The 17,797-nt window shown below is 33.9% G+C and overlaps 1 protein-coding gene across 1 annotated transcript in view; it reads left to right on the forward strand.

Annotated features, from left to right (window-relative positions):
• Positions 1 to 17,797, forward strand: part of LOC128672505 (lachesin-like) — a 35,507-nt gene that overhangs the window by 3,624 nt on the left and 14,086 nt on the right. Inside the window, exons 2-3 of the mRNA XM_053749703.2 lie at positions 14,927 to 15,030; positions 16,977 to 17,184. Coding sequence (XP_053605678.1) covers positions 14,927 to 15,030; positions 16,977 to 17,184 — 312 coding nt within the window. The remainder of the gene's footprint in view (positions 1 to 14,926; positions 15,031 to 16,976; positions 17,185 to 17,797) is intronic.

The raw sequence follows: 17,797 nt of genomic DNA on the forward strand, positions 1-17,797 counted from the left end.
AAGGTTAAATAAATCTAACCCTTTGTTATGAAATGTTTTAACTAGCACTTTGTGTTTAAACAACACGCGTATATTACATTGACTCAATTAAGAACAAATCCAAAGTCTAGTGTGTATGCAACCATTTGCCACCAAATGATTGCAGGTAGTCGCAAAACTCTTGTTTGATACATTTAGGTAACTTGAATAAAAACTGACACCACACACTCTATAAAATGTGTTTGTCAGATTGAAGACAATATTTAAATCTACTTTCGGTGGTTGTGTAGCAGTATTTACTAAATTGATCATTTTACGTTTGACTCAAAAACAATAATTATTGGAACACTCCTAATGACCTTTTCTATCCTACACAACTATATAATCACCGTTCATTTCAAGTCGGTGAACTTCGCTCAGAGTTGAGAACTTGGTATTTTGTATATGATTATTTGGTGTAGTTGTGCTACAAACTACAATTTGTTGTTGGTCGTCACCTCCGGTATAAACTTCTTGCGCCCTCTGCGGTGATGTAACTCCTTGCGCGTCCGAAGCTCTCATCACATAGGCACCTAACACAGGTCATGAGACGCATCACTCAAGAGGCCGCCGGACAAGCCACTAGCGCTATTTTTTGATCGCATATTCGTCATTTTTAGTAATAAAACTTGAAGTTGAAGTTGAGGGTGGTGAGCTCTGGATCCTTTTTACACCATGAGCAATAGTCACCTAGCTACGCCACTGTCTACCACTGGCTCACTTACCCGTTCTGCCTTTGTACATAAAATCAATTGTACGTAAAAACAAATATACCTATATAACAGATCCAGATATAATAATAACAATATTCAATGTAAATAGTTGAAATACTCACAAAATGTTTAATCTGCATTCGAACCCAACTGGGAGACAGAAAAATGTAGTTACATATTGTTCTGTTAGTTAACGAGAAAATTGTATTTACATGCCGGATAAAAAAAATATTTAGAAAAAACTCCGTATCGTCTCCTGTGGGAACAAAAGACCGGGCACCAAATGGAACAGACGCTATCTCAACTAGCGCCGAGGAATGCCCGTCGCGTCGACAATTGCCACATAAACCAACACGCGACTACGGAACTCCATTGTTATAGTTTATCGCATGTAATTTTCTATCGCACATTAACATTTGAAGTAATTACCGTTTAATTGTTACGTTGTCTTTTGCGTTTTAACGAAATCCATCTAATATTATAAATGCAAAAGTATCTTTATTTATTTTTTGTTTGTAACCTATTCTCGCTTGATTTACTCTACCTATCTTCTTAAAATTTTGCATAGACAAGAAAAAGACGTAGGCTTTATTCCTCAAAAAAATCTGCTCCTGTGGGAAATTCACGGAATAAAAAGCTTTAAACTTTCAGTGACACATAAGTGCCTAAGTCACGACAATAGGTCCTTTATATAATGTAGAAAATATTAAAACTCAAATTTCGGTTTCATAAAAACTGATTTGATTATATTCGTGCACGCATCCACATTTCATTTATTATAGCTATCGTTTTTCAAAAAATTTACAACTGGTAATTTTTTTGGTGATATATTTCAATCAAAAACTTATCAAACGAACGAAGTGTTTAGCATTTATAAAATAGTAAAAAATATAGATACTGAGTTAAACATGTTGAACAAAAAAAACATAATCTTAAAAATTTTCCTTTGCATAAGCGGAGCTAAACCTTTTTCTCTGCTCAAGTATATTACTCGAACAAATTTGGGTAAAAACCGAACCGATTTGCAGGCGATTATCGGAAAATATTGTGCTCGTTGTATAAAAGCGGTTAGGAAGTTTTCCTCGTAAAAAGAGAGTAGTTTCCCTTAATTTGGGTATCTAAACTTTAATACGGGCCTTTGAATGGACGATCGATGGTTGTATTTCTTTTCTAAATAATTTTGGTAATCTTATTGCTATTGCAATAAATATGTTATTTGAAAAATATAGTCATAATTGCATTCCCAATAAATAAAATAATGAATTTTAGACATCATATCTTTTTTTATTTCACGACCAACAATTCCTCCTCATTATCATATCGTCTTTCATTTGTGAGTAAAATATTAGCTCCTAACAATACATCAAATCATGCAGAATATAATCATATGGACAAAACTTATTTTTATTAAAATTAAGGTTACTACAGAATATAGGTAACCATCGAGATAACCTCAACCACAAAAGAAGGACTATTTTTCATATACAATTGCACGATTTCGATGAATAGGAAAATTTCGATAATGATAATTAAATTAACTTTAATAACTACGAGAAATGTTACTTCATTAAATCAACACTATTAACTACTTACTTATTTTCCATCTACTATACACCTTCTCCAGCTTGCCTTTGGTGTAGCACATAGGGACACATCTTGTTTATTTATTTTCATTAAATAGTCACTTAATTCATCCACGACTCAATCATTCCATTGACGACCTCGATGGCGCAGTGGTAAAGTGCTCGCCCCTGAACTGAGAGGTCGTGGGTTCGATCCCCGGTTGGGTCATGATGGAAAATGATCTTTTTCTGATTGGCCCGGGTCTTGGATGTTTATCTATATATGTATTTGTTATAAAATATAATATCGTTGAGTTAGTATCTCATAATACAAATACTTACTTTGGGGCTAGCTCAATCTGTGTGATTTGTCCCAATATATTTATTTATTATTTATTTATCCACTCTCTAATCTACCAAAATATTTTTATTTTTCACAGCTGTAACAGCATTTAATCACGCAATCCCGTGTAGAGAATACCTCCAAGTGGTATTTGAAAATCTCTTAGTGTATAATATGCACTGAGATATTGGCCATTTATGACTTTATAGTTATGTACACTGGGTTCTTTAATTATTAATGTTACTATACTATTTGTTGTATGTACTTTGATATCAATAAATATCTTATCTACCCTAAAACCTTAAATCTGTTCCAAACGAATAACGGAATACCGTTACCAATGTCACACATTTCAGCAGTCTGAGCTGAACTTTCGGCAGTGTTCGCTCGCCATCCATCGCAGCCGTGTGTATAATAATAACGCGCCCTCGTTCTCTATCTAATGAAGCCAATTTTCCCGCTCCACCTTGCTCCTTTTGAATTTTCTCGCGTATTTTCCTTGTCATCCATCTCCTTCCGCGTTTTCACGTTACTTTTGATTTCAAATTCCACCTATAATAATGTAAATAATAATGATTTTCTCAATCCATAAGCTGAAATAACGGAGTAATTCCCCGTATTATAATTTTTTTTAAAATTAAATTTATATTGTTATATTTCGGCATTTCTTCTAATTTTTTGGCGTTTCGATACTTTGGGAAGTATATTATAAATATAATTTAAAATTGAACTTGAAAAAGTGCATTGAATTTGACGGTCCTATCATTTCATACACTAGTATTTCTAAGATACACATGTTAGTAAAATTCAGTAAATGTTCATTCAAAGTAACAGCAAACCGTCCATAAATCAATAATAAACACAATTTTTGCCATATTTTAAAACGTGAAATCTCCTTAAATATTTCATAATAAAAGTGCATATTCAGCATAAGTAATATTCGAAATAGACTTGCTTTAAAATTTTATATATCAGCGGAAAGAGACAGAAATATACATGGCATTTATTTTAAGAGAAATCTTAGTGTACATGGAGCTTCCTTATTTGCCGTGCATTTTCGTCTCGGAAAATATTTCAAAGCAAATTTTCTCTTACTTAAAGTTTACGCCAGTTGCCTTCGAGTCAGCTGCGATGCAACTGGCAATGCTGAGAGTATGCACAAATGCTGATATACGCAGCTCTTTGACTAATATTCCAAATTACTCCGTAATGCTACTAGAATAAATACTCAACTAACAATTTTAATATTTTTAGACATCTAATTAAAAAGTAAATTATATTGTAGTATGTGGTATAATCATACCCATGTCGCATAATGGCTCAGACTTCTTCTTCATTACTGGTGAGGAAGACCTCAGCAGTAGTGGGGACGTATGAATGGCGTATAGTGAATTTCATATTATTTTATCGATGAGTGGTATACCAGATTGTTAAATTACATCCGTCCAATGAAATAGACTTTGAAAAAATTGTTAGTAAAAATGTTCTATGTTTCTGTAAATATACATGTATACAGCAGCTATTTGACATATTTTTCGGCTTTTAGTTCATTTTTTTTTTCTTGTTTAGTCAATAATTCAAAATAATTAATTACAATTCTGAGATCACGATCGCGGTAGTAAAATCTCAACTAAAGCTTCAAATTTTAAATGGATCTGGGCTTTTGGGCGTGGCAACTGTGAATTCACCTTGGATCACGCGGAAGATTAAAGAAAAAGTTCTATGAAAATACTTGTTTCTGGCCCTAAATTCCTATCCTTGATGGATAATCTTTATAAATTTCTACCTGACCGCGCATTTCTCTCAAAACCACCGCATCCTCGACCTCGCACAACACAAATAAACCACTATTTAGGTACTTAATATTATACTTACACTTATTCGGGGTGAATATCATAAAATCAAACTTGTTTTAATAATGACATAAGAATATAACTTTTATTATTATTAAAATAAGTTTTTTTTTTCATTTATTAGCCTAAGTACCCATAACACTTACAGAAAAGAAAAAAAAAATATATAAATTTAGTCAGTTTATTATTTATGGTTGATATTTCCCCGCTAATGGAACTATTTTAACAATATTTACTATATTTAGCCAATATTTATTCTTAAAATAATTGCAATTTTAATGAAATAATATTTAGTTGATTAGGTAATCTAGGAAATTTAATTTAATCATATTAAAAATGTATAGGTAGGGTATAGTTAATAAAATCAATTTTAATATTTTTAACTTACTTGCAATATCCTGCCTCGACCTTTCTGCACGGTCGTCTGGCAACCCTGCAGTACTATATTAATGCAGACATCTGCAGTAATATAGTATCAAGTTTCAAAATGTTATAAAATAAAGTAGGTACAAAGTTTCAAAATCAAGTATAGAATTACACGAACGCTGATAGTGCTACGTTTTGCGTAAATTCGATGCATGTTTAAACTTGCGATGGTGAATGTTTCGTTAACATGCACGTTACTGGAACCTTAGCTGATATACATATGGCGACATCGGATGGCCTTCCAAAGTCCTGGTACAGGTCGCCACCGTCAACAGTCACATATCGTTGTGTGCTCCACAGAATTAGAGAAATAGATACGTAAGTTACAACAATTTATTTTCTTGCCAGATTTAATTTTGCTATTTATGTGATTTATGCTATAGACGGAAAATGTTAGGACACTTGTTATGACAAAAGTGTAAGGAAGACCAAGATATAGTTACATCAGACAAATAAAAGTAAAAGTGAGTATTATGCGTTAAGTTGGCTTTGGAGAGAGAACAATGGAAGGAACTCCACCGACAAGAGCCTCGCTTTGAAATTATATGATAATATATGTGCTTTATCCTAACTAATATTATATCCTAACTAATTAAGTATTAAAAAGCAGGTAACTGAGTCGTAACATTTAGACAATCTGATTTATTATTTATACACCTAACTACTTCAAACGTGGGCTTATTATATGAAATTTATTGGGGTATGGATTTATTATAACTCTGTGGTACGGTTTGGCCATATTTCTCGCCGTCTGTGCCGGCAACCGGTAGAATTTCACGCGACGCTTACCGGTTTTTCGATGTGCGGTTTCCTCGCCAAAACGGCTACTATTTACGGTTGAAATTCAACGCACTACAGAATTCGTTCACGGAGCAAATGTAATGAATGCCTTCGAGTGTGATACATAACATATACATAACTAATAATGAATCTTGAATATAATCAGTTGGTGTTGCAGAGTGCTAAAGATTAAAATATTTCGTCTATGCATGCATCTTCCATATATTTGTTTGGATTCTATGTAGTGTAACCTGGTCAGGCACGCGCGGGTTTCCAATCTAGCGATATGACCGGGAAACAGTTTGCTGACGGTGTACACGATGCTTTAAAACTTTTACTACTCGCTCACAATCCGCTTCACCTAGATATTTCCGCTTTCAGTAAAAACAACCTTTATAGCCCATGAAAACGCGTTTTCGAAAGTGCCCTCTCAGCAATAAAATTACTACAGTTTAACAGTTGATTTGTGAGTTTATGACTCGATGCGATAATTTAGAACCAATTAAGAGTTCATTACCTCTCTGAATATCTATATTGATATATTTACCATTTCATTTATTCTGTATATAAAATGGAAACATTAATCGGCTAATATCAAATTAATACCAAATGAATTTGATGTGCCCAAAAATAATAAACTCTCCTTACGATCTGGCACACGACGTGGCGTATGCCACTTTGTAGCAATAAAAATTATGGCACATGAGATATCCTTCAAACACACATATTTTTTCAAAAAACAATTTTCGAATAATATTTTGGCATTAGATTAATTTGAACTACATAACGAATAACAAAAAAACAATTCTTATAACAAAAAAACATCTACAGAATATGTTTTTATAAAACTATATTGATTGATAAAAACATATTAATGTTCTTTCAATGTATAAAGTGATACTGTCTCGCAGACAGACAAATATTCAAGACTTACAAAAATAAATTATTTTTTATCTACGAAACCTTAAACACAACTTTGCTATAAATAGATGTTTTGTCAAATGTAGACTGTCTTGGGTGACAAGCGTAATATTTTCATGTCGAGGTTATATTTATGTTTGATGAGTGTCGGCGCACGACACCGCGTGGCACGGTGGTTCGGTGGCATGCACCGAATTCGGAATAAATTGAAAATAGAAGTGTCTAAGACTCGTTATTTTGTCGCCGTTTGAATACTAATAGGGTATAAATAGCCTGCATCTCAGCTGAAGTATCTACATGAAATCCTTCATGGGATAAATTTCTGTATATTTTATACTTTATTAAGTGCAAAAAAAGTTAGTTCAAATAAATAAACCAACATGGTAACGTAGCGCGTCGCGGCGTGATGCGATAATAACAAATATATGTACATATTTACTTGAGAGTTGTATTACCGTTGCAGTTGCGTGTTTTCGTCGTACTTTTTATCTTTATCTACATGAATATAAGCACTCTGGTACATACACGACGTCTTTGCGTCGTAAAACGCTCAAACACTCAGCTAGAATGCTGCTGAAGCTTTCCATTTTTGATTTTGAAATATCGTTTAACTTACACTTGTTTTAAATAGTGACATGTCCTCTGGTTAATTCCCTTCAGTTAAGCAGTAATAAAGGTTGACTCAGCGACTAGCTGCAAGTAGGCTTCGATAAACAATGAGTGACATGTAAATTCGTTCAAAATACTACATCAGATATTTCAATTTGTTTCATAATTTCAAATTCGGTGGTAGCGTGGATCGGCGCCACCACACTGCGCCACCGCCGCCTTCCCAATCGCCACTCAGGTTTTGCCAAAACTGATTTATATCCGCAATATAACGCCAGCCTTCCCGCCAAATATTTTTATAACTTTCAATACAGACTGTATTCCTTTTACCGGATTTGCTTTTACTTTAATGTCGTGTAGCTATATATTGTACGTATTGGTTTTTTTCCAAAATTCTCTCTCTTTCTTGTTTTGAATTTATAATGCAACCACACAACACGAAGACGTTGCTGAGCCTTGGTCAATATAAAAAATAATCCAGAAAATTTTGAAAATTCGTCTGTCAATCAGCCACTTGCTTAACCTTAACCATCCATGGAAATTCTATTTGTGCCTATTAGACTTTGTGTCCCTTACTCGCCTCGTACAATATTAAAGGGGACAAGTGGTCCTATTCTATGACAAATACACACGATACAAAGCCATAAAAAATATTTATATTAAAAAAGCATTTCAAGATAAAACAAAGAAAATCGCTGCCCAGTTGCTGTTTGAAAGACTGCAATAAAAGCTTATCCATAAATCGTACGAGTATATTACGTGTTAAAACTTTGTATGACGTAAAACCAACAAGCATCCGTTCTCAGAAACTTTAGCATTTATAAGTAATACTAGTTCGAAATAGAATTTTTATATTTACCGTCTTACATTGGAAAATGAGAAAACTTCGCACGGAATTTACAGAACACTAAAATTATTCGTAGAATAATTTTAGAAATATTCCCCCGAAAATGTAGTAAGTCTGTCCTTTAAGACTGGATTTCCGGCTATAAAGGGGTAAACCACGAAACAAGGTTGGGTGGAGAGTTAGTACGTAATAAAGTACGTAATAATAATGAAAATTATGAGACTCGTTGTAGCTACGCCGTAGCCAACGGTGCTACGAAGCTCGTAGCTCGTAGAGCGCTCGTAGACACTGCAAATTACTCGTAGACAAATTCATTGAAGTTGTTCAGGATACATTAATTAACTTTTTTCACGTTGTACAATAAAATTAATATGCCGGGCAAATATATTATTTCAAAACTAACTTTTTATTTCTTCTTAATACCTTATAATAATATAATAATATATCTTTATTAGACTCTTTTTACAATAGCTCATATATGATTGGGTCCTCCATTTAAGTATAAAATACTTGTGTTTGGAGAGCCCGCTCTTCCAAAGTAGTTGTTTACACTGATTTGTTACAAATTCACTGATCATGTTTAACAATAACAACATAGCTCAATATTATAACATACAGTTTACACAGACAAATAACGACACAATAAAAATGAAAAACATATAAACTTGTCAACTAAGCTAGTATAGTTACCAAATCATCAATAAGAATATACAGTATTAAGTCTAAAGTTAATAATTATCAAACCAATTACGAGTACAAATGCGAAAGTCCGACTGCCTGTTCTCTCCTTATCCAATTTCACTTGGTAGTTTCATACTATAATGCCAGATTAAAAATAATTTAATTCTTTTTACTTCATTTTTTATATTTTAACATGTAGGTATGATAGTTTATTAACCTTTGAAGCTCTTTGAAATGGCAGTGGGCTGGGCACATATCGAAGAAAACGGGTTTTTGATTGGCGTGCAGCGTAACACAGGTGGTGATCAGATGACCTGACCAAAGTTGCAGGGAAAAACCTGGATGCAGCCCGCTTCGAAACCGGTCTATGGCCTGGACTCTCTGTGACTGACTTAGTTAATTACACGTAGTTTTATTTAAAAAACGTGTTTAAATTTAAATACGAATATAAATGCGTCATAGCTCTTAGATGTTCAAAATGAAAAATATATGAAGAAAATCACAACAGAAAATGTTTATTTTAGTGTAACATAAACTAATAGAGAGAGATGTAGAACCAATTAACTGACAGCTATATTAAGCACTAAAATCGGACAATGGTTGTAACCTCGCAACACGATGTCCGATCGGACCGACGTGTTCGCACCGGCTCACAACATGGACCCGTTCTCAGAACATCCACCTAAATTGATTAACACAACACTAACACAGTCTTCACGTCAGTAAGAATTCAACATTATTTGAAACACGAAATAAGGGTGAGTTTTATGTGACATAGGCTAATATGATAATGACAAGCTGAAAAAATGGACCATGGGCTTCGATTCTCTGTATGAGGAACAAGCTATAAGATTAAAAAGAGATACTGAATAATTCGTAACTGTATTAATCTAGCCAAATTTTTAATTAATCCCAACTCGCAATATGAAGCACTCACATTTCAACGTGTCGAGCGTGTGGCAACATTCCGTCCATTTACACGATAGCGGAGCCGATGTAATTGTCCGCCAGATAGCTATCCACTAGCCAGCTATCCGCTAGATAGCTACCCACAGTACAGACGGCTGTTCAAGTGAATCTTGTTGCATTTTGCATAAAATCGATACTCATGAATGACCACTCGTAGGCGAGCGAAGCCACACGAGACTGCGATCCGATCTGGAGAGATATTTTCAACTGTGATGGAATGAGCTAAATTTGTAACTGATTAACTTCGGAAAGTGTACTAGTTTGTAATAAAATTTGAGACAAAAATATATAAAAGTACTGATAACGTTGAATATATATATGGGTGTATTAGATTTTATGTATGTAAATAATTCACATTGACAATTTGACAGATATTGGTAAGTAATGTTTTAAAAGACTTATATTAATGTAAATGTTCCTATTTCAAAAAGTGACTTCCGATTCCGTTATTCGAAATTGTTGTATTTCCTTGCTGAATTATTTATTTGGTTTTCATCGCTTTGTGTAAACAGCGATGAAAACCAAATAAATAATACAACAAATCAACATTTTAAAAAGCATACCCAATACCATTAATTAATTGTGACCACATGATGTGAGAAAAGTAAATAAAAACAAGTAGTGAACCCACAATGGAGCCTGATTTGATTGCACCGACAAAAAATATCAAAAAGTCTAATCGCGGGCCTTTGACGCGTTTTCAATTAGGGGCGAGTCAATTTAGGGTGAAAGAGGTAAGTAAAGCGCGCACGGGCGAGTCGGGTGGCGGTGGGCAGAAAATCTAATTTTCCGACGGCCAGCATGGACTTTTGTCACATACTGGACCAATTAGGTAAATACGAGTTGGGAGCCGTCACTTGCATCCGTAAACACTTACGGTTGATGAGCCGGCCGTAATCATATTTCAAGTGGCCACGTAATTCCATTGCCTCATCAACAACTTGGCACATTATTAACGCGCGGTGGCCGCATTTGTTTGTTATGCCATCGATGGATGTAGTTCAATAATCATTAGCATTTAGTCGAATACATTTGCAATGATTTTACAATCGTGTTCGTGGGAGACAACCGTTTCTAAAAGTCTTCGAAATAATATTTAAAATTGAGTGAATTTAGCAATTATTTAACCAATTATTTTCTTTTTTATCATAAATATGAACCACTTTTTACCCACTTAGATAGTTAATAGAGCGTATTGTTATATATTACAAAAACACTTCTAAAATAATTTTAAGTAATCATCATAAAAAAGTTATAATTTCCGTGATATTTTGTAAATATCTTGGAGACCAGTTCCACAGCTGACAAATACGTCTGACTTGCCTAATCTCTACAGAAATAGCTAAGCGGATTACACTACATAATGTTCATATTGGCGATCTATATCAATCACGCAGTCAATTTAAGCCGTCGCGACCTGGCCCACCAAAATGTCAAGAGATATCCCGTAACTTAACTAATGATCGACCACTACATATTCCGTGTTACATAACACACTAAATCTATAGCATTTATAGGTTAATGTAAGAAAATAACAGATTAGTTTAGGATTAGATTAGTCTAAAACTCTTGTCTTGTTTATATGTTATAAGAAAATGGTTTAAAGAGATTAGATTATTAATATATGTTCGTCATTCCACTAGCTATTAGTACAGCTTGAGTTTGTCAAATAAAGTTATATACTAATAGTCAATAGGAATAATAAAGAATCCATGAAAACTGACATTAAATAATACCTGGAAGCGACTAATTTCTGAATAAATCACTATATATAGGTACTATATACTCGTACTTTACAAGTATTCAAGAAGCACATTCTCAACTTTAAATATTTTGCATCATATTAAAACTGTTTGCCACTCATTTATTAAATCATAAACCTGAAACCCGAGGTGATTTATTTAAATTCCACCTGACCGACCCTGCCCTGAAATTTTGTACATAATAAATAGTAAGTATGAAACAAATACCGTACTTGTAGTTAGTAGATTTGAAAGAACTGTATGAGGATTAAGAAGGCATTTGCGGGAGTCATCTATCTTGTGGGATATATTAGAAACAACATTTTGGGATTGTTTATATGTGCTCTGTAAGCTGTTCTTTCATTAGAGACCCAGACGTCGCAGGCAGGGCGGACACAAAATATAGAAGGCATCTATGAATAGAATTGCATTTGCGTGTAGTCTGTGGACACACTTCCACGAAAAATACTTGGGATTTAAGGAACATTCCAAATCAATTGTAAAAGTTGGAATAAGGTTTTGTTTGCAGCGCTTTTTTTCAGTTTAAACCATCTCATAAATTTGAAATTAAAACTACAAGTTCTTTATTTAAACCATTTTTTTATTATTTGTGCACAATATTCTATATTTACCGCCGAATATACGATATGTGTTTGTATTTACTGGAAATTGTATCATGAAATACATTAAATAAATAAAAAAGTTATAAGAAATCTGTAACATTATTTACTCGAACAATTTGTTTAAAAACATTACATAGCCGATAATTAAAAATTGCTTGAATACGTTAAAATATTTTTATTATAAAAAAAATATGTACGTATAAAAACATTGGGCATTATTTTCAACGAAAAAACTCAATTTGAGGTGAATTCATTATTAAGGCATTATTTTAATTTTAAATTCAATAAAATAAATCTAACACGTCCTTAAAATCTACAATCCAATACGCTAGGTTATGAAATTTTGTATTTTCTTTATTTTATAGCCGGCGGTGCGCGCGCCAAGATTGATGGGCGCGCGATGGATTTGTTCTATTCGCGTTTTCACTCATCAATCATTCGCGGATATTTTTCCGTGTCTTGGCTTGTTTAGCCTAAATAGATTGTTGCAGGCTCAGAGAATTCGTTCACATCGACATATGTATCATGTTAGTATTTACATACACGCTCTGAATTTCGCTACTCTCTGAAACAGTATTGACTAATTATTTCGACGGCTAATTGCGAAATTAGTTGCGGCCGTGTTTAACAATGAAAAACCGTGTATAAAGCTGTTTGATTCAAAAGTGCTGTGAAGATAATATCGTCAACTTTTATAAGCGGTGAACTAATTAGCCCTTAATGGGCATTTTGTGAAACAATAGAAATGATTAAAGTTGTCACTTCACGAATCAAGCCGAGGTTTCGCAACTCAATTTAAACGCGAACTTTGAACATAATAATTTGACAGACAAATTTGTGTAGGCGGGCAATCTCTTCATATTTTTGGAAATGTCAGTGAGGTTTGTAACCATTTAACTTTTTTAAAGATCTGGATATTCGGTATTAATTATTTACAAAATAAAGTTGTGAACATTCGCGATCGACAGGTCCAAGGTTCAAATTTTACTTGAACCTAATTTTTCAACGAGGCAAATCAGATACTTTTTCTAATGTCAAAAATGGGATCCTGTCGAATAAGGATGCTACACCCAGAGGCATCATTATTAGTTGTAATATCTAAATAAATCTATTTACCATGGTAATTATCATTCTATTTCAAACACTTAATTAAAATACGTCGATAATTCGGTTAATGGATATATTGGAATAATAAAGCCGTCACATTGTCATGTTCCCGCATCGCGCGGCGTGCGGCGCGCTGCTTACGGAATATTTGAACATTCCGTTGCGTATTTTACACGACAATTACAATATTTGGACAATGTATTAATGGAAAGCTATTACAGATCTTGTGTGATTTAAATAAACCAGAGATCATAAGCGGATCTTGTTATTGAGATAAGCGTTAATGTGTCTGGTGTGCATGCGGGGTGTTCAAATATAAAAATTGAAATATAATTATTTATTGATACACAACACAAAATTACAATATAAGCACACTTATATGGTACCTTTGTATACATATTAATTACATGTTATGATATTGATATTTGTCTACGAAGAAGAAAAGAGGTTGGCTTTCCATAATGATCAATTAGTATGTAATACACAACTGCTTTTCACACCAAAATCATGAGACAGCAAATTTATGCTTATACGTCTTAATTTCGGGATGAGTCCGCCAGTATTTTAAATTTCACGGTGAATATAATTCATACACCTTATTGGTCGTCCAGCGTCGCCATAACGTTCCCTAGTGAATAAATTAGTAGCTTTTGAGGACACGGACGGTAATCGGTAGTAAATCAATATGATTCTTAAATATAACCTTCTCCGTTCAATACAGAGGGACTTGATTTAGTATTTATGTATTTTTATTTTATTACGATAAACCGATCGTCATTATCATTAAGGTGACACTTGGTGGTACCGTCTCACTTAAAGGACCCACCATATAGTCAAGGGAATGTTGAGTGATATGTTTCAAACTAAATGTAATGTCTGAAAGACACAGTCATACTGAAAGGCAAATATAACATTCCCAAGGAGAAGCATTCATCACAGCCAAATCTTAAATTTGGAGGTGTCGTTTTTACGCTGACTGTTTCGGGGCGTCACAGCCCTGAATATAATCATGAACACGTAAAAATGTGAGACATATTAGTATGTATAGCATGTTTCATATGCGTATATTTCCTAATACTTAAGTCCGGATAAATGGTATGTTAGCACAGTTATGTCACTTCGAATAAACAATTCACGATAAACTGAATAAATTACTATAAATTTGGCACGAAGTAAATTGAAACACAGATTTTTCAAGATTTCCATTTCTGTCCAAACAACAGGATAGAAATAATCCGTGCTAGTCACGTGCAAGTAAAAGCGCCAAAAAACCAAAGCATTTTTTTAAAGTAACGAAGACATAGAAGGAGAATTGATAAAAATGTACGAGTAAGTTTAATGTCATCTTGTGGTGTATGATGGTCCCGCCCTAAAATAAAATCACTCCATATCCGCTCGTGGATGTGTGGATGTCGTACACGTTCACTAAGGAACAGATTTACTTGACAGATAATTTCTAAAGAGGGTTATCGTACCTAACTACCTAAACAAACAACCTACTAGAGCTACGAGGTAGATTAGAATAGGTGTCAACAACTGTTAGTTTTGATATCTATATATTTTGAACTTATAAAATCAGTTATATTAGGCTTGGTTTTTTTTAATTAGGTGATTATTCAGTAATAAGATGTTTTGAGCTTGAAATATTTTACATGTTTTATCACCCTAGAGTAGTAAGAAAGAGATCGACTCTCTTCTATATCTTTCCTAATTTACGTGCTATTTGTTCCAGAATCCCTATTCCCGCGCTTCGTAGAGCCAGTTTCCAACGTGACTGTGACGGTGGGCCGCGACGCGCTGCTCGCTTGCGTCGTTGAAGATTTGCGGGGATACAAGGTGCATATAAATTAACCTTTACGACGCTGTTACGTCCGTTCTATCGGTATATTTCACTAAACGGTTTGTAATGTTCTGAATTTAAAAATAGTACTAGCAGGAGAAAGATATCTTCTTTTCATATTCTTCTTATTGTGTGAAAATATATAAATATTTTAATCATATGAATAAATACGCTACGGAAAAAAGCTTAATTAAGTATCGCAATCTCATCATAAGATTTTTAATCAGAAGAGAAGAATCCGCTTCCTATTTTAGGTTAGTCTATTTTTGGGTTCATGAGCGGCATTACTACCTAATTTTATTAATTTTTAAATCGTCCACGTACAAAATTAGAAAACAAATATCTGATCTAGATTTCATTTATAAGATAGCCAATTAAAAAAGCAATTTGTAATATGCTCATGTTTTTGCACATAACTATATCTTTATTTCTAAGAGAGATAATTGTGCCGCCTTGCTAAGTTGACACCTTGTACCCCGTGATGAACGAGCAATGTAATTCTATAAACGGATACGTAGCCCCAGAACTCCACACAACTTCATTGCAGTGCACGGGCTAAAGTTTTAACAAGCCAACTTAATATCACTTTGCTCAGAATGCACGATTCGCCCGTTATTAATCATGCAGGACGGCTAGTTAGCGAAATTGGAGCACCATGTACAGCGGTGAGATTTATACAGGGTGAACAGAAATTTGTGTATGCGATATTCTATTTGTTTCGCTCCGTGCTGGTGTTCATGCGAAAGGATTCTCTAGTTCTGGAAAATTATCTGAACGTACAAAATTCATTTCCAAATATTCCAGAGATTCACACACAACTTTTGCTTTGGGTGTTGGTTGTAAAACTTCGAAACGAATATTCTAGTGTTATTTCTAGGTATAAGGTAAATTCATAATAATCAAATTAAAAGTTAAGTCCTTAGTAAGTTTTATCAAATTAAAAGTTCTAAATTCCTTAGTAAGTTTTATATCTTAATTTTCAATTATATGGTAAAAAAAATATACATTTGCACATTTTTATTGGGCGTACAAATTACTAAATTTCAAAGAAAAATAGATTTGTAAGTACTTGAGGAATATTCCAATTGAAAGATACGTCTTGTATAACCGATAGAATACAAACTTAATGTACGAATCATGTATGCAAGATACTTACGATAATATATGTACATCTGTATATGTACAGTGTACACCTTGACAACATCAAATGACAGGATAGTTTGGTAAAGTACTCGCAAGCTTACTAAGACGGTACCGGGCTCAATCTAGTTCATAATACAGCTTGGATTTTGAAGCAGTTACCCTGTTTGTAATTCAAGTTTCAACAAACTCTTTAAATATAGTATTATAATAAAAACCAAGTACAGGTGTTCAAAAAAGAATATATAATGGATTTGCACTGAGCAAATCCACATTTTAAAAATTTTGAAATTATTAACTGTCGCATATAATAAAATACAGTGAAAAACAATGTGACATTAGCTGTTAGCAGTCTCTTTGATAAGTTCAAAATGGATAATATTATAATATATACTACTCGTAAATAATATGTAGGTAAATAAAATAATAGTTTTATAGTGCCTTTTAATTTTTCCTATACGTTAGTTTATTATATAATTTAGTTCTTTTAACACTCTCACTCATAATTCCGACTATAAATAAGAAAGAGAGAAATTCACGCGGGCGAATCCGCGGCCAAAATCTAATTATATATAAAATAATTGGCAAGCTTTTCTGACATGATGGTCCACTGTATAAATGAGTTTCTTTCGGAATTTCTTGTCAGAAGTGATCGTTCCGAAATGCTAGTAAAAGAGCTAACTACCTCTAATAAATAGTATTATTTAATTATGACGTGGAAATAGTTCCAATGAAAATAAATTCTGAATAAATTCTATAAACTTTTTAAAACAAGTTTTTACATCATCCTTCTCTAATATAGGTGGCATGGGTCCGCGTAGACACGCAGACGATCCTGAGCATCCACCACAACATAATCACGCAGAACCCTCGCATCAGCCTGTCGTACAACGACCACCGCTCCTGGTACCTGCACATCAAGAACGTGCAGGAGGTGGACCGCGGCTGGTACATGTGCCAGGTCAACACTGACCCTATGAGGTCTAAGAAAGGATATCTGCAAGTTGTGGGTATGTACTTAGGTACTTAGCCTCTCTCATCTTAGCGTATTCCTGCTTATTTCTTCAGCCGTTAAGCGTTGGAGCCCAAGGTCTGCTATGTATTTACTTAATATGGTAGCTTAACTACCAGTAGTATACATGTTCTTATTAACATGTCGACAGCATTATCTGGGGCGTCATACAGGTCCTTCTGTGTGCAGGTGCAAAAGTTCCATGGTTAGGTGAGAGCCATTAAGTCTACATTGACAAGCGGTATCTGAGATACAGCCCCATCTCGACACATTTTAATAAAGGTTGCTAATTTTTTGAGCTATACGAGTAACTTAGAAGTTGAATATTATCACTGACCAGTCCAGAGGTCCGAGAGAAAGAGAGAGGTTGAGGTTTAGAAAAAATAGCGTACTTTTTTCTGCGCATGTTAAAGTTTACTTCAAAGTTGACGGTGTAACCCACCTAAGTAAATAAGGCAAATAATTTGGTGTCTTGTAATGGTGGCAAGAAAGTTATTTATAGTCTTTTGAACTGATATATTAACCCTATTCATTATAGACTACAGTTTGAGTTAAATTAACCATAGCGTGTGCTAAATGTAGTCGGCGTAAAACACGTTTCATTTCATCAT

The sequence above is a fragment of the Plodia interpunctella genome, chromosome 9, assembly GCF_027563975.2.
Source record: "Plodia interpunctella isolate USDA-ARS_2022_Savannah chromosome 9, ilPloInte3.2, whole genome shotgun sequence".
Lineage (NCBI taxonomy): Eukaryota > Metazoa > Arthropoda > Insecta > Lepidoptera > Pyralidae > Plodia > Plodia interpunctella.